Source organism: Sesamum indicum, linkage group LG2 (genome assembly GCF_026168435.1).
Source record: "Sesamum indicum cultivar Baizhima isolate 11 linkage group LG2, ASM2616843v1, whole genome shotgun sequence".
Lineage (NCBI taxonomy): Eukaryota > Viridiplantae > Streptophyta > Magnoliopsida > Lamiales > Pedaliaceae > Sesamum > Sesamum indicum.
The window spans coordinates 3,802,868-3,827,174 of NC_142658.1; the positions used below are offsets into that span (position 1 = coordinate 3,802,868).

A 24,307-nucleotide genomic window follows, 5' to 3' on the forward strand; every position below is an offset into this window, starting at 1 on the left:
ACGTAATCCCAACACGTCATAATAGGTATTATCAACCTACAATATTATATATATACATATCAAACACCACAAGTAATCTCCATGCTTACGTTCCCTCTATACAACAAAATATGATTTGTACTCTAACTGACAAAGAGGAGAAAACAGCATATTGGCCCGACCTGCCTGGGTATAGCGCGTAGACCTATTCTTCAACAGTCAGACACCTCAAAGTCTACTCCTGAAAGAAAATGTCAGCAGAGGGATGAGCCTGCCACTCAATAAGTAAATAACCAGCCCTATTTATATATGTATACTAAACACAACCAACATAAGATAAGTAAGCAACATGCATGGAATACAGTCAATTTTAATTCCAACATAATCGACTTCATCGTACCACATAGCTAATTCGCAATAAAACAACCAGTTAAACTCTTTTTCCTCTAGTTTGATCACCAGAAGGTGATATCGTGTTTTTCCCATCAACTCAATCTTACCGTTATATAAATTCAAGTGATTCCCCTTGACAGTCAGCTCATCAATCTCGTCTCGCATCATAGCTCTTTCATTTCGCACATAGCTTTTTTCATTTCACATCTTTTTCATATTGCAGCATCGCTCTTTTCATATCATATTTTTTTTTTCATATCGCAGCATCGCTCTTTTCATATTATTTCGCTTTATAGGCTTTTCAACACATCAAGGGGTATTCACATCACAATTATATTCAATTTCCACCACTCCCTCATTTTCACATATCACCATTCTTGTAAGCAACTAGTAACGTAAAACAATATATCAATATATTCTCATTTTCAGACATCCACAACACATCAAACAACAAACATAATATTTCAACGTATTTTCTCATTCCACGTACTCAATATCGTCAATCAAATCAAATCATTCTCCATTCATATATTTTCAGATAAATCAATATTAGCATGAACCACAAAGCCATATAATAGCAATACCACAAATAAAGAGTATATATAGAGATAATACTAATTATTTACTTACCTCAACCTCACAACGTTTTTTTCTACTCAATCGTTAATTGTCAGTCCTTTCACCTCACCCCCGTATCCTATAATGAGTTATACCACATACAATTAATATATCGAGAATATCGTAATTTCTTTTAAATATAATATTAAATATTATTCGTCCAATTTCTAATAATTCTTTAATATTCTTATTTCTATCGAAATACAAATCTTCGTTTTTCCTCTTTATTAACATACCATTTATTAAATATAACTTTCGAAATATTTCTATGAATTTTCTATCAATTTCTCGCTACTATACAATTTAATTAAACAATAATATATATAATTACGTATTTGGTAAATAATTCCGATGGAATTGTATCAATTAGCTATAGCAATATTCAAATCTAATGAATTTAATAATCTAATTAACCAAAGATATCATTTTTATATTCGATTTGATATTTAATCCGACATTATTTTAAATAGTCAAACTCATAAAATATTCTGATTAAATAGTACATCGCTTAGTATAAACAATATTTAATAAACGGACTAATTAAATAATATAATTATATAAATTAATAATAATTAAAATAGAAACCTTACCTCCGCTGCGTACTGCTGAAACCGAAAATGACAATTGCAATTTGGTAACATTGTAATTCCACTTACATATATATATATATATATATATATTTATGTGGGGGGTGGGGCGGTGGGTGAGGGCCCACCCCCAAACCCCTTTTTCTTCTTCTTTTTTCTTTCTTTCTTATATATATATATATAATATTATTAAATAGTATATATTATATATATAATATTATTATTATTTTATTTATTTGATTAAACTTTTCTCAAAATACCATTCACGTCCTTCCTAATTTTCTTAATTAATATAAATTATCCCAAAATATTATAACGAATTTCAATTTAATTCGTTCAAATGTTATTACATTCCAATTATGACCTATAATTTATTTACCAATTAACTAAATTTCATAAAAATTTACCAATTAATCCACCAATTATATATTATAATCTTTGGGGCGTCACAATTAATAGTTGATTTTTGTTTATTTTTATTTAATTTAAAAGATTATCTCAAAAATAAAAATGATTTAATTTGGGAGAATTGACGAGGGTGGCATATTTTAGGGTGTAAAATGTATTTAACCTTAATAATAATAATAGAATATATACCATATCATATTGTTCCATTAATTCCCAGCAAAGATACATTACCTAAACGATTATTTGACAAGATAGAATTTTTTAATTTTACAATTTAGCATTATTCTTTTAGTACAAAACTATAATGTACAAAATTCCGTCCCCATAATTATGTAACTCCGAAAATTATTTAGCACTTCCTTTTTTAAAAAAAAGGTGGGATTTGGGGCGAGTTTGAGAATAGTTTTTTTTGTCTTTGAAACGATTTTCAGGACACATAACTTATTTGGAGTGGATTTTGAAAAGGTGTTGGAACGGATCGAAATCCGTTCTTATAATTGGTGTTAAAAAAATATAGTCGATTATCAAATAACCGTTCTTAGTTGGGTCGACGGTAACTGTAACTGTATTCAAAATCCGTTCCTAATATCAAATTTGGCCAATTTTTTTTTTATTTTTTGAATTGGAACGGATATAGACGGATTTTGGAACGGATATAGAGGACCCTCTAGATCTTCCAACATCCAAGAAGGACATTCAGATGTTGTTGAATTTCCAGAATTGGAACCATTCCCATTACCCTCTTCAACTCCCTGCTCCCCCTCACCCCCTTCAACTCCAACCTATTCCCCCTCACCATCATTAACTCCCTGTTCCCTCTCAACTTCTTCACTTATGTTAGTTTGTATATCCTCAAACAAAGGTGAAGTATTATCGGGATGGTGTATAGATTCAGAATTGTGTAGAGAAGGTTGTGTTATTTATATGTTCATAAGAATCAAAGTCAAATTCAGGGGCATTTATGGTTTCATAAAAAACTAGGGCATTAATTTCAGCTTCTGGGTTTAACAGCTCAAAGTCATCATGAAAAGGAAGTAAAGGTATTTGTTCTTCTGTTGAAATGATACTACCCTGAGTATCAATAGCTACTAGAGGGCCCTGTTTTTCTTCAAAATATATAGGAATTACACTCAACCCTTTATAATCTCTCAGCAATTCTCTAATACCCTCACCCCCATTCAACATCCTAAGTCCATTATCTAAAGTGTGTCCAAGTAGGCAATAATAAACAACCACATTTAGCCCCTTACCCCCTGCTTTAGCATACATTTCTGTTAAGTTCCCATAATATAATCTTTCCTTATCCACATTTGGAAACCATACTCTACTACCACTTATATATTTAATTATAGGCACCCATTCAATTACACCACCAAGCCATATATCAAAATCAACATAATCAGCGAACACCATTCTGCAATTAAATATACAAATAAAAAATTCAGCAACCAACATATACAAGTGGGGACACAACCCATTTGCAAATAACTGTTAATTAAATAAGCAAGTGGGGACACAATCCCTTTGCAGATAATCCCTTTCGATAATTAAATAAACAAATATAAAATACAACTTTTCAAGCAAATGGGGTTAGGGTGTGGGGACCAACAGTGGAAGAATCCACTGTTCAAAGCATTCGGTGCAAATTTACAATAAATATCCGGTCAAAAAGGAAGGATTATATACATTTTTCGCATTGTTATGCCTCTAAACGTATTATCTCAACAGCTCGATTTCGTCCAAGAATTACTCTTGAGCATCCATGGGTACTGGAGCATGCAAAGAATACAGTCTTCATTAGATGCTCTTACAACCACTCCAAGCAAATTAGTTAGAAATTATACCAATTTGCATATACAACATGGGCACTCCAAATTACAGTTTGTATGTTAATAAATTTCAAGAGTAACAAAAATTAGAAGCCATTGAACCCTCCAACTTTCCCCTATTTCAACAAGGAAATCCTGCGAATTTCAAATAGTAAAACCGATCCTACATATACATTTACCCATGTAGAATTCTCTGATTATTTTTTTACTGTTCCCAATAGAACTCTTTGATTTTTTATTATAGTTCCCAATAAAACTCTATAATTTTTTATTAAACTGCCTATATTTCTGCTACATCAATAAAATTATGACATTGTAACAACAACAAATGATACTTAAATTGAAGATAGTAAATACCCTTCTACCAGAAATCATGGCTGATATTTTCTGATGTTGAGTGTATAATTGTTCGACATTTCGTGTCAAATTAGCACATTCCCAACAACATTTTCATGTTATCTACAGTGGATGCCTCTGAGAGTCTTTATCTGTATAAATGTATGGTTAATATTCACTCGTGCAACTACAAATTTCTCCCATGAATGTAGCATTGCGGTGATAGTGAAAAGGGAGTCCACAAATAATGCCAACGAGGTGAACATATCACATGTTTATTGCAACTACGCAACAGTAACCTGATGTTTCATTATCAAAGAAAATCACGAAGATTATAACATCCGTAAAATCAATTGGAACTTAGCCGAACTACCCGTGAAAAAATCATAAAGTTTTTCAGATCATTGTCTTGTCTAACTGGCTAAAATTATTCCAAAAATTCGAATTCACAAACCCTAATTTTTATTTCGTCTTCCCAATCAATAGCTTCACAAAGCTCGATCTTAAGGCTAAAACAACTAAACTTGTGCAAATAATGGAGAATTTTGAAAGATCTAACCAAAAATTGCAAGCCCTAACCTGTATGTCGTCGTCTTCCCCTCTTCTCCCAACTTCTTCACGGCGTCTTAAGAAAGAAAACGAAGCGTTCACCTTTTTTTTTTTTTTTTTTACAGCCGTAATAAGTAATAAGGGCATAACGGGGACTTAAGCAAAAAATTAACTCCGTTAGATGGCAGAGATGGAATTGGGCAAGTGAGAAACATTTATAATTGTAGGGGTTTTTTTTCATATAAAAATAACACGGGATTTTTTGCCGAGTTTTCATAACACGGGGATTTTATGCAATTTTTCCTTTTTTAAACTACATGAAATTTTATATGTAATTACACCAAATTTTGAAGGACGGCAGTATAATTATCCCCTGATTTTAAGTCCATTTATAAACAATACAATAATTAAAGAAAAATCATATGAAGTGTATTTGTTGAACAAACTTTAATTTGGCATAAAAAATTGTAAATGATAATTTAGACGATTACTGATTCATGTACTAAAAATTAAAAGAAGAAAGAACCAAAAGTAGACAACATTTGAACTTCAAAGGATGACTCATGATTGAAATAACAAGATTTTTATTGAAATTAAGATTGCTCTTTCATTTGATGAAAACGTACAACGAACAAGCAATATTGTCAATTAGCTATATATGGATGAACCACATTAAAGTAGAGTGTTGCTATCATTTTATGGCTTACCAATTGCTGCAAAAACAATGCTCTACTAGGCCTAGCAGCTGCTCAGCTGAGCAATTATATCATCAATGCACTTATCAGAACTCCCCCCTTCATCAATCGCCTCCTTGGCCGACGCCCTCCAACGAGCTGCATTCTTCTTGATCTCTCGTCCTCTTTCCCCTTGCATGATTTCGTCAATGCACGTCTCTATTTCCTCACACGAGGCTACTCCGTTCTCGTCTGTCTTAGGTTTGATCCCCACCTGCCAGACATGCTCCACGAAATGTGCATTAGTCATCTGGTCTAGAAACTGAGGCATTGCCACCAAAGGCACTCCCAGGCTTATTGCTTCCATTGTGGAATTCCAACCACAATGAGACACAAAACACCCAACTGCACCATGAGCTAAAACTGCCAACTGAGGACACCATTTCACTACTAATCCTTTGTCTGGATTTCCCTTTGAAAAATTGGTAGGCAGCTTACTTTCCTCGGATGGTTTCACCACCCACAAGAAGCTCTTGTTACCATGCAAGAGGGCGTTGGCTAGTTCTGTTGTTTGTTCTGCGCTTAAACTCGCAGCACTGCCAAATGAAATGTAAATGACTGATCGTGTCTCCTTGGAGTCGAGCCATTTCATGCAGGTGTCAGTGTTTGGGGTGTAGATGTTGAAGCCATAATCATTGTCATCTTTTAACCGGTTGTCTACATAAACTGAAGGTAGTGTTGGTCCGATTGTCTTCAGAGGCCAGAGTCTGGACATCCAATTGATTACCTACATTTTCAACAAAAGTTGTGCTTGGTGAATATGATCAGTACCCGAAAATTTCAACTCAGACTCTCATTTGAAAATTGTAGCATAGGCCATGGACTTAAAAAAAGAATCACATACAGATTTAAAACTAAACTCTGAGAAAGACACTAGTTCGGAAACTCATGTCTCCCTATATTGATTGACTCTTCATCTAACAGAAAAAGTAGTAAATCTCTAGCATGATTTACCTCCTCTTCCAACTTTGCGAAAGAGTTGAAGAGTACCCAATCCGCTTTCTCACTGTTGTCGAATTGACTCAAAATGAGCCGAATTATAGGAGGATATCTACCTGTCTCAGGACCTAATGAAGGCAGATTTGGAACCCGAAGCTCAGGCAATCCGGGCATTGATAGAAGAGGGACCGATGGAGGCTTTCCCGACAAGTCGCAATGCATTGGGTAGCAAGTAGTAACAAAAGCACAAGACTGTGTAAAGAAGGCAGCCCTGGCAATTCCCAGCTCAGTCGCCACATTTGAGGCCCACGGTATGTTGGCATCATAAACCAGACATTTCACAGGCTTCTCAGAATCTTGAAACTTGCTGATGAATTCTACCAAGTTTCTTGAACCAATGGCCTCAAATCTATCAAGAAAGCCTTTGAATCCACCAGGTCCAGCCACCCCGCCTTCTGTGCAATCATCGTATATCGTTTCAAACTTGATCGGACCATAGGCAGATTTCATGGCCTTGGTGTTTGAGAGAGTAGTGGTTACCGTAACTTTGATCCCTTTTGCAGCCAAACGTTTAGAAAATTGAACCATGGGATTTATGTGGCCCTGTCCGTGATAAGCTAGCACTACTACATGAGCTTTATAAGTTTCTTCATTGTCCATCTCGCTATACAAGCTAGGGCCTGCGGTGCTTCTAAAAACGAAGTGTAAACAAGCGAAAAATTATTATGTCTGCCACCTTAGCCGAAAAACTAATGATATTTAAGTAGGATAAATTTGCAGGACATATTCAGTGATCACTTGAGAAGACCTGCAAGAATGTACTTGTCCAATTTGCAGGACATTATCAGGAGTTATATATCTATTATAGGCAGGTTAGGTGGTCTGTTCTATCAAGGGCATCAAGCATTAGTCAATCGTAGGATTAGTATCTCTGTCTATGTTGGTAAAAACGGAATAATAAGTATCAAAGTAAAAAGACTGCAAGAAGATGAAAGGGCGAGATCACGTCAATTTATTATGGGTTGCGAGGAAATAAAGGAAAACAGAAACTTATAGAAACATTTGAGAAACATAAAGCAGAAGATCAAGAAAAAAGATTCAGCTGATTTCTGGTTCTCTAAGTGGAAAAAATTTATTCTTCTCTTTATGTTCTTGTGTGATAAATCGGTTAAATAAAATCGCTGGACCTGAAATATCAATGCACAAGAAGAACTAATTGGCTGCAAACAATCAACCTCAAACAACAACTTATGATGTATCTTTGCGTGTGTTGGTGTCAGAAAACATAATCCTTTGAAATTTTCATCTTACTTTGCATTCATTTCATAAACAAAAAGGGGCTTACTGGAACTCACCAGTGTGCAAGAGTGGAAGAGAGTTGAACGTTGTGGAGTGGGAAGAAAAAGATTATTCCAATGCTTAAGCCAAACTTGGGAATTTGCCCTCTCTTCCTATGAAAAAGAATCTTAAACAAATAGACAAGTTGGTACAATTTCAAGCAAGCATATACAGACAAGGCCAAGCCGGCTGCTTACTGCTTTTTACTATTTCTTAATAGGTGGTGACTGATTCATCCAATTATAATGTCAAGGCTGGTGATAATGCCACAGCTAGCAACTAATGTTATGAACACTTTACCCCCTCCAGGAATTCCCTGGATTTTGTTTGGTTTCCTTTTCGTGTGTTTTCCGATGTTTATACCATGATTTCATTTATTCAGCTACAAGAAAAGTACAAAACTAGCAGAGTATATATATATATGAGTACAAGTCACAATTACAACATATTTGTTAACATCATTTAAACTGTTGAGCACCTAAAATTCGTGCATAAATCTTGAGTTGAGCATGTCTCATCGGTGGGCTCCTCATGGCAGCTCCAGTACTCTGGACGGAGTAAGATCTAAAGACAAGAACAATAATTGGAACCATGACAATTTATCCACTTATAATTACCACAAGAGCATTCACCATCCTTGAAATGATGAAACCTCTTTCCATCTCTCACAATAATCTCTCTAGCCCTCTGCTTTGGACATGAACTTGATTGCATTGTGAAAGTCCCACAAAATACGTACACTATGTTTGTTTTTGTGTTTTAAAATGGGCCAAAACACAAAATGCTGTTTGGATATATAACTTGCACACCTCCACTAGGTGTGCAAGTTGTATTTTATTTTATTTTTTTAATTTTTTTCTCTCTCCTTTCTTTTCTCTCTCTTTCTTGTCAATTTCTTCTCTTCTTCTCCTCTCTTCTTCTTTTCTCCCTCTTTTTTCTGCCGCCTTCTCTCTTCTCTCTTTCTTTTCTTTTTTCTTCTTTCTTCTTTCTTCTCTTTTTCTTCTTCATTTTTGTTTTTCTGGTCGATTTCTTTTCCTTATTTTCTTTCTTCTTCTTTCATTTATTTTTCTATTTGGCAGAGGTTTGGCCGATGTTATTTTCCTTCTGTTTTCTTGTTTTTTCATGCATTTTTTTTTCTTTCTGTTTTGTTGTTTGATCTAATTATTTTCGTGTGATTTTTCCAGCAAAACGCCCAATTTTTTGCCGTTTGCATTGCCGCCGCCACCGGAGTCAACGCCTCTTCTGCCGCTATCAGATCCCACATGACATGTTTAACCATGCACATTCAAGGTTACGAAATGTAATTGAACGTTGTTTTGGTGTACTGAAGAAACGTTTTCCAATATTACAGTGGGGGATGCCGAGTTACCTTCAAAACCACCAGGTCGATATTGTAATCGCATGTTGCACACTTCGTAACTTCATCCGAAGATACAGCAATGATGACATCATATTCAACGAACCGGATGAAGACACTCCTCCTGACATGGATTCATTTTACCATAGGGGACATCCAACCACTTCTGAGTTAGAAGCTCAACGCACCCTCCGAGATAACATAGCGCTACAAATGTGGGCAGCTCACCATCCAAATAACCCACAATGATGGAACAACTGGACAATCATATCTAAACTATTTAAACCTTTTGCTGATATTCACTCTGCCTATCGGTCGAACGCTATAGGATCATTTAGTAGGAATCAAGTGTAGGATGATGTGCGCTTTTTGTTGACATTGAATAAAATATGTGATGCATTAATCCAAGCAATAATGACATTTCATACATTAGCAACTCGTGCAGATGGTACGAAGTTGCACATTACTATTTCCTGACCATTGTTCTGTGCAGACATAGCATATCGTAGATATCTAGAGAGTGCTGGATTTCCACAGGAGGATCACTGGACTTTAAATGTTGAGCAGCGCTTCATGTGGATGATACTAGACGACAACACCAGAACGCCCATGAGAGACGATGCACGTGCAGAGACCCAAATGGGTCATTGGGCACGTGCATTACAAAGACATTTTCGATACCCCTACACACGAAAGCAAGTCCGTGCTAAGTTCTACGAGTTTAAAAATCGATTTCGCCAGTTCCACGGCATCACTCAGCTAACAGGGGTTTTTTATGATATTGAAACATTTGTTATGGTGTTTCCCTCCGAGGTACGACCACACGCGTCATGGGTACGTCATGTTATTGCAAATGTAATGAGATCCATTTAACAATTGTCATTTCAAATTACATACATTATTTTGCAACGCACAAACTGTTTTTCAATTGACCCTTTTGCAGCACTTTCCATTGGCTAGACGGTACTATCATTATCCAGAGCCATATTATCCCAGTATGCTAGAGGTTTGGGGCCCGCTGATGTTGCCAGATCTTCCTGCTGAGGCCCACGGCGATGCACCGGACAGCGAGAGCAGTCACACCATGCGTATTCCGATGAGAGAAGGCCAGCATGCACCAATTGTCATATCGGATTCTATTGCTCCATCGGCACAGACGCATACACACATTGCCAGTTGGGATGCAGTGGAACATGTAGCTCGTGGCAATGTTGCCCCACAAGTGCCACACAGTACCCAGATAGCCGCACGACGCAGTCTTGACATAGGTTCAGAAATGGGGAAAATTGGATCGTGGACTGATTATATTCGTTGATTTGGCGTGCAGCAGGATGGGGATGCCCAGTCGTACAGTGAGGGCGACAGCACAGCACGCTCACGCTGACCACAAGGACTCCCACCACGGCGGCGTGACGGTCCTTAGAATTACAATGGCCGTATATGAAAACTCTACGTCAAATGTTGATTTAATTAGTAAAGCTGGAACAAGTACTCAAGCAGTTTGTCATTGTCAAACGCATTCGTTTCTTATATGTCGTGCCGATGTGTTTTAAGACTTGAACAATTCCCTAAAAATATGACAGCTTTATATGGTACAAGTAAAATATTTCCTCTATTCTGTTTTTAACTAATCGATACTAATTCACTGACCTTTAATTATTTAAGTATTTTTTACTCAACGCATCGTTCTTTACATGACAAACAATATTTGTAAAAAAAATTTCAAAAATATTGGGCAATATATCATTACTGCATGCGTAATGCAAAGTGGCTATTGTTCGATTTATCAAGCAATTATTTTCATCACGAATATAAATGCCCATGAAATTATTTTCACCGCACTAATTTAATCTAAACAAATCTATTCAACACCAAAGCAATTGAGATTTAATTGTTTTTTTTAAATTATTTTCATTATATGTATTATATATTATTTAATATATAATATATGTGAAATGTAAGCAATAATTACTACTAAAAAATAATTATTAACTTATGAAATCATTGATATTAAAGATATTTACTTTCAATGCTACTTAGTTAAGAAATATAAAACTTTTCTACCTAACGGAAATACTGTAGCAGTTCCGTACACTACTGACAATATATCAGTACTATATACCTAATTCGTATTTTTATTACTTCAATTATCTAATAAAATTTATCTGTTCGCATGTAAAATTTTAACGAATCTATTTTCAACACGTTATATAGAGCATTTAATGCTTGATTACAAATTTTTTCAACTTAGACCATTTAAATATTTTATACTTATAATTTTTCCTATTTCAGTGAAATATTTAAGAAATTTAAAATTTGAGGACAATATACCAATAATACATACGTAATTCTAAATTTTTTATTTAAATTTTATATATTATATTTTTTTATTCCAAATATAAAGTCTAACAAAACCATTTAAGAGAATACTACTATGTATTCAATCATGCATTAAAATTATAAATATTGTTTAAAATATAAAAATAAATGCCTCAATAAAAAAAATTACTTAACATAAATATATATATATTATATTTCACTAACAAATAAAATACTATATATATACATATATATATATATATATATTACTAAATATATATATTAAAAGACATGATTTGACAATGAATAGTAACTCCTGTCTCCCAAATTCCAACATCAAACCTACACCACTTATTTTATACTATTTTATATTATATCAAAACACAAATCCAAACATACCATCTATCTCAAAACACATACTAACTTATCTCTATTTTTCTCTCTCTATCTCCAAAACACCAAAACAAAAACACCCAAAACATTAATCCAAACATTAGGGTAGGTTCTTGAAGATTCTAATGAAAGTTTAAGGAGCCCATATACAACTGCCAGCTTCTCACAGGGCATGTTCTTTTTGTTCCGACTGCCTGCTTCTCACAGGGCATGTTTTCGCATTTCTCGAGAAAAGATAAATCACACTCAATATTTGTTTTTGTGTTTTCACACATTATTTGTATGTTTTTATGTTTTTCAACTTTCTATATATAATATATATACATTTATATATATACATAATATAAAACAGACATGATTTGACAATAAACAGTAATTTTTGTCTCTCAAAAGTACACCATTAAACATAAAATATTTATATATATACATATTTATATATAAAAATATATATTAAAATATATGATTTGACAATGAACAGTAATTTTTGTCTCCCAAATCCCAACATCAAACCTACACCACTTATTTTAAAATATTTTAAATTTTCCCAAAATACAAATCCAAGCATATCATCTATTTTCAACACACACTCACTTATCTCTATTTTTCTCTCTGTTTCCAAAACACAAAACAAAACAACTAAAACACAAATTCAAACATAATGTTAGTATCCGGAACATATCCCAATTTCCTTAACTTGAGTACCAACTCCTCCAGATAGTTAACTGTATACTGCAGCTTGCACCTCAGTGTCATAACTAAAAATACATGCACCTTACTTATTTTCAACCTCAAGCAAACGACAACCAGCCTCTTTCTTCACACTTCCATCCCTCGTAAATTTTCGAACCATTGCCACTTTCACCCCATCGGCCTGCAGAGGCAGACAGATTTGCCAAAAGTACATAGGTGCCATGATGTTGTGGAATCATCTCAAAGAGTTGTCCCGCAGCATACACCCCTGATCCATGTCTCCGTGAGCCAGCAAGTAAACTGACAAATTGGTACTTGATACGGCCCAAGTTCCAGTTGGGCTTGAAGAGTAGGAAGTGGAGATTAGCCCAAAGCTTGAGCGATAGCAAGAATCTAGGAGCCACGTAAATTTTTCTCCTGCACCTTCTGATGTAAGTATCCAATTAATCACTTGCTGATCGCATTGTGATAAACGAAAACTGGACTAATTGGCTAATGTTGGAAGCTTTGGTACATCCAAGTCTCAATTTCAAGTCTCGCTTAAGATGAATTTTCAGTTAGTTGCTGCATAATTCCAAATAATTGTCCTGGTCAGAATGCGTCGCATGAATATGCAAAGAACATGAATGAAGAGCATGGAATCTAGCCAAGTTCTAACAGTCAACTGAGTCCGAGCCTTCTCCCTTTGGTTTAATATCTAGCAAGTGTATGGATGGTTTATTATTCCTCAAGAAACAAATGTCTCAATGTTACATAAAGCAAAGAAAAAGATTAAAAGAAACAGGGTCTGTTAGTCCACCAATCGTTCTAAGCCTACAAAATTTTGAGAGAGCCTGTTTACAAGGACATGGCACAAAGGGTGCCCACAGACGTACTCCTATGAGTTCGAGCAGTGGTGCCTCAAAAACGAGGTGTGGCTGTCAGAACTGGGTACACATTTTTAGAAGGACTCATAGGTGAGGACATCACTGAGAGAATGTCAGTCACAGAAGCCATGGCACTCAAAGCAGCTTTAAGAACATCTTGGGAACATCCTGGCTTCACTATGGAACGCACCTGGAAATCACACAAAACACAGCAGTTGTTTTTAATTTTCCAAGAAAAAGTCAAGTAACTACCACAGTATTACAAAAAATGTAGGGAAAATTCAAGGCATCCATTTATGGGTTCCTTCTAAATGGAGGGATGTGATCTCCCAAAACTCGAAAATTATCTCAACAGTCATCAACATGCAGCTAAATGATGCAAGCATTTGTATAGGACATTTGGAGCAAGCAGAAACCTTGTCGAGGTATTCCTGCAACTTTTGGATGCGACCCATGTAATCATGGTCCTCAAGACAAAGAGTTACAACCTTTGCATCTGCACCAGGGCCATCAAACTGAAGGGGTCCAGGGTTTCTATAAAGATCATCCATCAAAAACTTGGTGGCATTTTGTCTCAGCAACCTGGCAAAGAAAACAAAAATGGGATAACCACTTTAAAACCAAACTACCTGGCATCATAGAAGAATGATCATAAGACCATTCTCAAATTTGGGATTAATAAAGTGTGAGGGATAATGTCGAGATAAGACATACTCATAGGCCCTTCCATTCAGATCAACAGTTGCTGGATACAGAGCTGGTTTTCCAATGGTCAAAGCTCCATTACCATGACCATAATGCTTAACAGTCAGCATGGCCTAGAATTACAAGTGAAAACCAGAACTTTCTTACAGTAATGATTACAAATCACAAAGAGAAGGAAAAGGGCAACAACCAGTCAGCAAACATAAAGTGAAAATATGCCATGCACATTATGCCATGAGCTGTAAGAACATAAAACCTACTGTGATAGGAGCAGCACCACAACGCCACTTGTTTACAGGATTCTTCAAGTTATTTACAGTTGCCATGTAACCATTCAAACCGGCTGCGAGTATGTGATAGCCGATATGACCAAGAACCTATAAATAACAACATATTGCTATCAGTTCCAAAATGGTTTTGGCTAAGAAGAACATTTTCGTTAGAAGAGAAGAGTCATAAAAATCTACAAAAAATTAAGTATATAAAGTTCCTAGCACCCGCCCAATTTTCCAAAAAAATAAAACAGAATCGGGACCATGGACAGAATTGAATTATGCTCCCACCATCTACAAGCAATTCATTGATAAGGCTATAATTCAATCAAGTTACAGCAGAACTTACATAGGCATAATCACAATCAAATTTAGATGGCAATGATCCCCGAGCTTGATAACCGAAGAAATGGCAAATGGCATTGAATTTCTTTCCCTTGTAGGTTCCTTTTTTCTGCAGAGAAAAAGAGTCTGAGGCCCCACAATGGTAAACTAACTTGATTTATTTGTACCTTGCTTCTGTATGGAATGACCAAGTATATGATAATCATGCATCATGCTTCACATCTTTTTGTAGAATCAATATGATGCTTTTTTGTCCTTATTGACTCTAATGAATATGTCCTTGATATAAGCCTATTGAACATCTGGAGATTTCCTATTATTCGCAGTTATTGCGGGAAAATATTTCAAGTTTGGATCAAAGTGAATAACAAATACAATACAAAAATTTCATAGGCCAATATTTAACTACTAAAATATGACAAGGATCAAACTGAAACTATTTTGAATGTGAGGGAAAGTTATTTTGAAGTTTTAGGGGCTGAATTGAGAAATTATAGAAATCTAGGATAATATATCTTATAAACATTCCATATAATTGATGACCATTATCAATTCTCATAATACCTTCAGTCATGCATGATAAAACTAATATGGTATCTATAAATGCACGAGCAGCATGACTGTGCACGTGCAAAGGCTAGCATTCACTGAACTTAGTAGCTTGCTGCATGTTTGTCTCCTCGGCATAGGCAAAGATGAGTTAGATAAGACAATAGGTGAAACTCACGAGTAATCTATGACAAACTCAAAAGTAAGAATGGCAACTGGTCAGGTCTTCAGCGGGTTTGTCAAAAGCCAGGGACCCACCCGCCAAGAAATTCCTAGATCCAAGACCACGTGCCCCAGGCCCGGGACTCGCGGTTGAACCTGGTAGACCAAATTAATATTTTAAAATATTAAAAAAAATACTATGATAACTTTATAATTTTGAGACAATAATATAATTGAAAGGTTAATTTTTTTTAGTAATTTATATGTGCATGTTTTAGGCATTGAAAAATATTCAAAATTTTAGAATATGTGGTACTTATATATACATTAAAACACTTATAAACAATTTATTCATTATTTTAATTTATAAAAATATTAAGTTTATGTATTATATGTAAGTATAAATAAATTATACACATTTTTTATCTATGTACAAATATATTTTAGGTTAAATTACCTCCATGTGTTTTCCTGAAATAGCTAAAAAACCCCTGTGTTTTAAAAATAAGCTAAAACCCTCCCATGTTTTGATAAGTTCAGCACAAAAAAAACCCTTACGTAAGAAACTAACGGAAGGTAAGATGCATGAGCCTGAAGTGCGCTTGGGCTTAATTTTTTGCGTATTTTGACATTTTTTTTATCTTTAATTAACTAAAATGCCCCTACATTGTATCTAAAATTACTGTAGTCAAATTCACTTTTTTTTTTTTTTTTTGTTTTTTCTCGATTCTAAAAATATAAATTCTTTTAATTTTAAACATATTTATAGTAAATTACATTACAAAGACTAATATACTAAATTTTATTTTTTAAATTTAGATTTGTACATGAGTATAAATATTAAGCAATTACAATAATTATAGTTAGGAATTAATTTAAATACAATAATTGTTATTTTATCTAATATTATTCTTAATAACTAAAAATATATATTTAATTATTATAATTATCTAAAATTATTCTTAATTAACTAAAATATATTTAATTAATATAATTAAATTAATTAAAAAAAGGTTGCCATCGGCCCCACACACATGGGCGACGGCGTTATCTGACCGACGGCGAGATCAGAGCCTAGATTTGGGGGCAACAGCTGGGGGGGGGGGGGGGAGGGGGGCGTCGCCTTTCCCCATTTTGAGAGTCAGGGTAGGAGGGGGGGGGAGGGGTGATTGGGGAGGGGGTAGGTAGCGGGGGGGAGGGGGTAGTTTACGGTTTTTAAACTTTTTATACATATAATAATAATAATTTTTTAAATTTTGAATTCTTTATATATAATATAAGTTAAATAATTTATTGAATCCAGAACTTTCATTTTAAAATCTAACGATTAGGATTAATTGATTAAATGTGACAATCATTATTTAATAAAAAAAGATCTAACGGTCATCAAAATACAAATAATATATATTAAGTAAGGGTTTAACGATCATTTTGTGAAAAAATTGACACTGTTAGTTAGATTTTACGGAGTGGGCAATTGAGCTACGTTTAAGAAAACATAGAGGGGGCTTTTGCCTATTTTTAAAAGACAGGGGGGTACGGACTTTTAAAATACAGGGGGATTTTATGCATTTTAGCCTATATTTTATATAAATGTATATAATATACAAAAAATATTTTAAACAAGGTGTGTCCAAACCACTAAGACCAGAAACCCGCCTAGGACCTGATTAATGCTTCAAAACCCTCCCTAACTGGTCAGGATCCGGGTCTAACCCAGACCCATTGCCCTCCCTACAGGGTTAAAGTGTAGCATGCTGCGTCCTATTGGAGATCACTGGGCAGGAAAAACAAGCAATGTCGACGTATCAATTAGCTTTAAGATTCTCCACGAAAATTGATGGTTGAATTGAAGAAAGAATGTTACATTATTTTCTCTGCAGTATCTTGTAATCTGAGTCCAAAGCCCCTTGGTTTATGGATATTATTCATAATTAGATTAGCAGACTGGTGAAATAGGACATGACACAGGTAACCTAAGATTATGTCAGCACCTTCCTAAAGATATTTCAATTACCAAAACTTGAGGAAATTTCAATTTATTGTAATATTTTCTAAAGCCAAAAATGTAAACTAAGATTACTTCAGGAACTTTCTGAAGATATTACTGTATCAAGAAAAAGAAATAGCAAACTGAGCATATCAGATTTCTCCCAGGATAAAAGTCAATATAGGAAATAGCTTTAGCTTGATAGTGTGGAAGACAGCTTCGTACACTTCAATACTATGAAAGTATTTCTGAAAAAGAATGAGAGCAAAATTAACAATGACAATGGAGGAGTAGCAGAATAGCTCACCAATCGTTTGTTCATTTCTGCTTCCACGAGATGAGCTAGGAGCTTTTCTGTCTCAATCTGCCGAAGGTAAAAGAAAGAATTAACAAATAAATCAATTTGATAGCTTGTCTAGTCCGAACATAAGAGGTATATTTATTTTGAATACCTGAGACAGCTGTGCAGAGTCATCTGATTCTGGGTGGAGAAGGAGCTGTCACACAGTATTAACTTCATGGTAAGCAAGATAATGCAAAAAACTAAAAGCATCATAGTTAATGCAAAGAAATATATTCAGGTTACCTGTTTTCTTATGAATGGTGGCAGGAACTCAAACAACGCAGATGACCAAGGTGACAGTTGAGCTGATATGCTATCGGCAGAGACACCTTCTCTGAGCAACCGATGAATTTCCTGGAAGGAACACAATTTTGAAGAGGTGCAGAACCAAACTATTTCTTCAATATATCAAATGAGACTAAGACATAAGCAGAAAACGTTCCAGTTTCTTTTGAAAGAACCCAAGCTCTCGATGCCACTTTCTTAGGTTCAGGGAGGATAGTGGCACAAGGAGTTCATCTAAATTTATATTGTGGAGCCGGGGGTAATGGAGAAAGAGGAAAAAGTAGATGTGAAAGACAAACTTAAATCATGTATACCTGCAATAGAGCATAGACTTCAGGAATGCTTTCTATAAGGCCCTCTGGCAACAGGATGACACCATGGTGCTTGTCTGAAGCAAAAAAACTTGTTATAAAGCATATCTAGCTACATGATATAGTAACAATAGGAGTTCTCGATGTGTTCTATACCTTGCCCTGCTCTGGTTTGAACTGCATCACAAATTTGTTTTGTGATGTCAAAAAGTGTAAGCTTGGATGCAGCCACTTCTTCGGCAAGAATAACCTGCAACAACAACGAAAGCTTTTAAAGTATAAACACAATCTCATAAGGCTCCACCATTCTAAAACATTTTTTGAAATGAAATGATGCCAGAAATCAATGCATACCATATTGGGATGGGACTGGAGAGTGCACTCTAAAGCAACATGAGATGCCTTCCGACCCATGAGTCGGATAAAGTAATAATACTGCAATTAGAAAAGAAAAAAAGGGGTGGGGGTGTAAATGAGAAAGTACACAAATAAAAAAGAAACTCTGAATTCATCATGTTTTTAGAAATACAAAATGAAGTAGCGGGTAGCCAATTGGTGAATTCCAGACATTTTTAAGGACAAACTCATTCTAACTGAACAATGTTCAAAGTGTTCTTTATATGGTCAAAAGATCAACAGTGTCATCATTGGTAAATGAATCATGAAGAAATGCATGTATACTCCTGAAGGAAAACCCAAACGGCAAGGTGCAGAAGTACATGATAGGAATCACTTCACCTTCTCTGCCGACAGTGCATCAGTACAGACATTGCTAATCAACTGGGAATTAACCTGAAATAAGTAAAAGAAGCCCCTATATCATTTCATTTTTGTAAGAGAAGAAAGGCTATCTCCATATATGTCTTGACTGCTTTCAGTTTAATAAAATAATGTGACGGTAACCTATAGAGGCATAAAACCAATCCACCAGAGTCATGCTAAGAACAAAGATAAATGCGCATGGTGCCATTTGATAAAGGAAATTCTTTTCGATATGCTTGCTATAGTTACATCAGGTTAACACAATAAAATAATTCAAATCTATGTTTTGTGTGTCCCCTTGATAATGGAGCAAACAGTAAATGCCGACATAATACTAAAACCAAAAGCTCACATAATAATCACATCCCCTCGCATGCAATCACAAGTAGTCGAGAGAGGCAGAAGAGTAAAGAAATACGATAAACCAAACCAAATACTATTAATCAAGAAAGGGAAAGGAAAAACGATATATGTACAAGAAACGAGGAAGAGAAATCCTTTACCTTACATATTGTGTCAAAACCCACATTTGTCTCAACAAACTGGTTTTTAAGATCTCCATTTAAAGTAACAGGAATACCAACGACCTGCCGAAATTTATCAGACACTTTGTTTAGTAATAGTTTAAATGAACTAAATTTCAGGAAAATGAATAGAAGCATTATAGATTTCCAGGAATTAGCTATTCAACATTATTATAATTGTAGATATCATCAATTAAGATACTTTACATCAAGACACAGCAACCCAATAAAAGATAAAGCTGACAGCAATATGCACGATAGAACACCCTGTTATGTGATATACCTTTGTGGGGCACTTTCTTTCTGCAAAAGTTTCTGCAAGTTGGGCAGCATCTGTGTTTGATGTCACACCTTTGCAAGCAAATATAGGGCATGTCAGAAAACTCAAACTATATAATCCTAGATAATCATGAGCTCTAAAAGACAACCATTTTGATACCTCCAATTATAACAAGAGCATCCAACTTCAGCGTTGTGCACGCACTAAGTGCTGCATTGACTTGCTCCGTTGTTCTAATTTGATCTTTTGTCCGTCCAAGCAAATCATAACCACCTTCACAACATAAAACCCAATTGCTTTAATTTACGAAATTCATATATGAATATAGTATATATACATACAACCCACACCTACCTTGATTCTTGTAGGTCCGAAGAATGTCATCAGTAATCTCTAAAGTTTTTTGTGCAAATAAACCTTCAGAACCACCTGGTATGACATGAACAACTTCTTAGTATGCTAGTCTTCCCTAAAAGTAAGAGACAACTTGGGACTATGATTAACCAAAAACTTTTATAGCATGAAGCAATAAGGAAAGAAAACAATAACTAACCGCCAGAAGCAACAAAAACCACAGACTTCCACAAAAAAATAAAATAAAAATTAAAGATGGAATTCCACGTGGGATCACAACAGGGAACAAAACTCAACCCCAAAAGGTTTAAAGGCTAATGCCATAAATCTAAGGTAGACTCCTTACCCAAGAATCCAAGCAAAGTACTTTCGGGGTTATGAACTTTTAGAGCATCAAGAAGACCCCAAATAACATTATGTCCTCCAGGTGATTGTCTACCACAGAAAACGACTCCCACCCTAAGGAAAGAAAGTGAAGATGCAAAAATTATTAATTTAGTTAAGAGAAGCATAAACTGTCCAGCATAAAGAAGACACGGAAAAGTCATGTGCAAAGAGATTTTGATATCACAAAATCGGATCATTACATTAAGTAATGGAAATGCATCTCGAGTGGAATGTATACCTAACGGCAGGATACTCAGTAATTACTTGAGCATTAGGAACCTTAGCGGTCGCCCTCAGGAAATGTGCCAGAGGTTGACCATAAGTGTGAGGAAAAAACCTACTTATGGTGTGGGTGTCTGAGGGGTCAGGAGCTGTGGTTGCATCGCCAAACTCTACACTGACTGTAGTTCCCTGTTCAAGTCACAATAAAATGAAAGAAAATAAATGAGTTGGAAAGAATTAGAATATCCTTGATAATCGAGTTATTGGTACAAAATATTTACACATGTGTCTACCAATTCATAGCCTTGGAAATATTAAAGTAAAAGGCAACAATAATCATTTCTAATTCTTGTTCCTAGATGAACCAAGACTACAAACTTAAAAACCTTGAAAGAACAACTCAAAGCCTTCTCCTCCAGCCCAATAAATTCAACTTTTAACTCAACATATCTTAAACACTTGGACATTAAAAAGCCGCGGCTCCTAAACTCAAGATCCTTACTCCGCCGAATATTGTCTTTTCTTCACAAAAACAAAAGATATTCGATGATTAATTCAGCACAAAAGCAAGACAACGTTGCATCAGTGACGCTAAAAAACACAATACAAAGAAAAAAGAATGCGATACAATAAATCTGATATAATTCCCGGATGCCAGCATGCATGAAACTCAATACAATCACACTAGATTACTTCGTAGTTCGTACATATCTTGGTACAAACCAACAACTGAGGAAATCAATCCAACAGGAAAAGGGGAACTGATCAAAAGAACAAAGTATATAATGCAATATTAGCAATGGGATGGATTAAACATGCTCAAACAAAAGCAGAATAGAAAATGAAGAAATTGAGACCTGAAGGCAAGGGGGGAGTTGGGGTTGGTACTGAGAGCGGAGGTTTTGCAGATGAGAAAGTTCTCTTGCTACCCCGAAATCTGAATCCATCGCTCAATCAGATTTGCCAACTCTGAAACCTATTTTAAATGGATTGTCACTCTCACTCAACTTACTACTCAACACTTCACACACTGCCACTACCACTGCCACTGCCACTGCCACTGCCGCTCATCTCTCTTTAGAGAGAATATAGTATCGCTTATATATAGTATGGGAAGTGCCGTACCACAGGCTCATAGACCTCATTCTTCAGTTAATTGACTAATATGCCCTCTCTCCATGATTCACTAAAATACCCTATTTTTTGTCTATATTATATAAAAAAAAATCTATTTTTCACGCACAAATAGCGATTACTTACACTACGATATTTATTTTTTAAGTTATCAAAATTGTCTTATTTATTTTTAATCACTCCTACTCAAATTCTTCTTTTAATATATATTTGTACTAATATGAAAATTTTATTCACAAACATCAGTTTGTAAAATAGCAATAGCCAACTTTTTTGGGTCAATAATATCGTTAAATTAGTTTATTTTTAATATCGCTGATATTAACAAAAAAATTGAATGAAAATTGATATTTACTCTATATTAGCTTATTACTAACTTATAGCAGGTCAAACAATTTCTTTTTGAACTAAACTATCCTTGTAACGATGGAGATATACCACTGCATATGTATTAATGCGTGAAGATGTATGAGGGTAATTTAGTCATAAAATAATTTATTTGAGTTGTAATAAGTCAATTGGGGATAAATATAGATTTTTTTCCATCTTTTTGTTAATATCAGCAATTTTCGTGAATTTTGACTAACGGAGGGAGTTATTTGTTAGATGAAAACAAACCACATGGGTGTTAGGTGTAATTTCTCAAACCACTGGGGTCTAAATATAATTACACCAAATTTCAGGAGAGGAGAGTGTAATTATCCCTATATTTTATTCTTATTTATAATATATTTTAAAGCATAAACTATCACTTATTATATGCACATAGAGACAGTGTTCTACAACGGCCAGTATTGTTAATGTAATGTCATTTTCAATTGTCTTACTAATTAGAGATAATTATACTTTCCTCCATTAATATTTGTTGTAATTACACGTAAACATCAATGGTTTAAAAATTACATTTTAACACTCTGAAGTTTGCTTCCGTTTAATAAGTAAGTCCATTCGTTAGTTAAAATCACCGAATTTATTGATATTAAAAAAATTAAAAAAAATCTATATTTATCTCTAATTGACTTATTCCTGATTTATTGCAATCAAAGAAATTTTTTTATAATCAAATTATCCCATATGTCTTCACATGTTAATACATACGAGGATGTATATTTTCACTGTACGTTACAAGGATAGTTTAGTAGGAAAAAAATTATTTGACCCGCAATAAGTCCGTGATAAGTCAATCGATAGTAAATATCAATTTTTATTCAAATTTTTTGTTAATATAAGCAAATTCATTGAATTTTGATTAATGGAAGGATTTGTTAGACGAAAACAAAATCAAGAGTGCTAGATGTAATTTCTCAAATCACAGGGAGTCTACATATAATTATAGCAAACCTTAGGGGTGGAAAGTGTAATTATCTCTATTATTAGCTCTTGCATTGCACGGGCATATAATTTATTTAATATATTAGAATAATTGTTTAATTTTATTTGAATTAATTAAAAATTTATATATATTAAGATATTAACTGCATTGATATTTTATTTGTAATTAAAACCGGTGATAAAATTATTTTTTTGTTAGTTATTATATGAATTGTATAATTAAAAATATAGGTTAATTTGTTGTAACATTGTATTATACAGGAAGTTTTGTTTTTACTTTTAAATAATGATATATAACTAATAAAATAAATTAAAAAATGCATTCATATGTTAAATACAATAATCCAAGAATAAAAAAATAATAATAAAATCCTTGGCTAAATATGTGCTAAATGGTTCAAAATAAAAATATCACATCATATAAGTTTGTATAAATACCTTTTATTTACAATAATATTCAAACTAAAACAATATAAATTGAACTACTTTAATCATATCATTTAAGTTGCAATCTACTCTTTTAAATTTACTTTGGCACAGTAAAATTTAAAATGAATAGCATCGAAATAATATATTAAACCATTAATATAAATTACAAAAACTATATATATATATATATATATATATATGAAAGAATAAATATAAATGAAATCTTAATAAACATTATCAATCCTATTAAATTGAAAATGCTTTTGAAAATTTTAAAATGAATGACGCCTAACTAATTAAGTTTCTTTTAATATTAATCTCAGAGAATTGTTTTGAGATTGTACTTTTACGTATTTTTAATTTTTATCATAATATGATAGATGTGAATAATACTAATAAGTGCAACTTCTAATTAAATATATATTAATAAGAATCTTTTGAGTATTTATTTCTATGGTGCGGAGATATTTGTACCCTTATCTTTTTAATAATAAATAATTAGTTATAAGAACAAAATTTTATCAAAGAAGAAATTAGAGGTTAAAAAATAGCATAGACAATATTACAATAAGTAACTAAATGTAAA

General features: G+C 34.0%; 2 protein-coding genes across 2 annotated transcripts; both read right to left on the reverse strand.

Annotated features, from left to right (window-relative positions):
- Nucleotides 1-5,263: 5,263 nt before the first annotated feature.
- LOC105178992 (mogroside I-E synthase-like) lies at nucleotides 5,264-7,886 on the reverse strand. Its single transcript, XM_011102576.3, has 3 exons — nucleotides 7,728-7,886; nucleotides 6,388-7,063; nucleotides 5,264-6,160 (listed from the first exon to the last, which is right to left on the reverse strand). The coding sequence occupies exons 2-3, from the start codon at nucleotides 7,030-7,032 to the stop codon at nucleotides 5,438-5,440; spliced, it is 1,368 nt and encodes a 455-aa protein (XP_011100878.1). The 5' UTR covers nucleotides 7,033-7,063; nucleotides 7,728-7,886; the 3' UTR covers nucleotides 5,264-5,437.
- A 5,267-nt stretch (nucleotides 7,887-13,153) lies between these two features.
- LOC105178217 (pyrophosphate--fructose 6-phosphate 1-phosphotransferase subunit alpha) lies at nucleotides 13,154-21,919 on the reverse strand. Its single transcript, XM_011101642.3, has 19 exons — nucleotides 21,684-21,919; nucleotides 20,843-21,015; nucleotides 20,564-20,676; nucleotides 20,218-20,292; nucleotides 20,023-20,136; nucleotides 19,867-19,934; nucleotides 19,563-19,646; nucleotides 19,036-19,089; nucleotides 18,652-18,732; nucleotides 18,454-18,547; nucleotides 18,301-18,374; nucleotides 17,945-18,055; nucleotides 17,811-17,855; nucleotides 17,666-17,722; nucleotides 14,662-14,766; nucleotides 14,301-14,417; nucleotides 14,050-14,153; nucleotides 13,752-13,917; nucleotides 13,154-13,525 (listed from the first exon to the last, which is right to left on the reverse strand). Exons 1-19 carry the CDS (start codon nucleotides 21,771-21,773, stop codon nucleotides 13,370-13,372), a joined length of 1,881 nt encoding a protein of 626 aa, XP_011099944.1. The 5' UTR covers nucleotides 21,774-21,919; the 3' UTR covers nucleotides 13,154-13,369.
- Between the last annotated feature and the right edge of the window lie 2,388 nt (nucleotides 21,920-24,307).

Coding starts and splice junctions, on each gene's coding strand:
- LOC105178992 (XM_011102576.3), bottom strand. CDS start 7,032: ATGGACAATGAAGAAACTTATAAAGCTCATGTAGTAGTGCTAGCTTAT. Junction 6,161..6,387: donor TCGCAAAGTTGGAAGAGGAG/GTAAATCATGCT, acceptor TTGAAAATGTAG/GTAATCAATTGGATGTCCAG.
- LOC105178217 (XM_011101642.3), bottom strand. CDS start 21,773: ATGGATTCAGATTTCGGGGTAGCAAGAGAACTTTCTCATCTGCAAAAC. Junction 17,723..17,810: donor ACTCTGCACAGCTGTCTCAG/GTATTCAAAATA, acceptor TACCTTCGGCAG/ATTGAGACAGAAAAGCTCCT. Junction 14,154..14,300: donor GTGGTGCTGCTCCTATCACA/GTAGGTTTTATG, acceptor TTGTAATTCTAG/GCCATGCTGACTGTTAAGCA.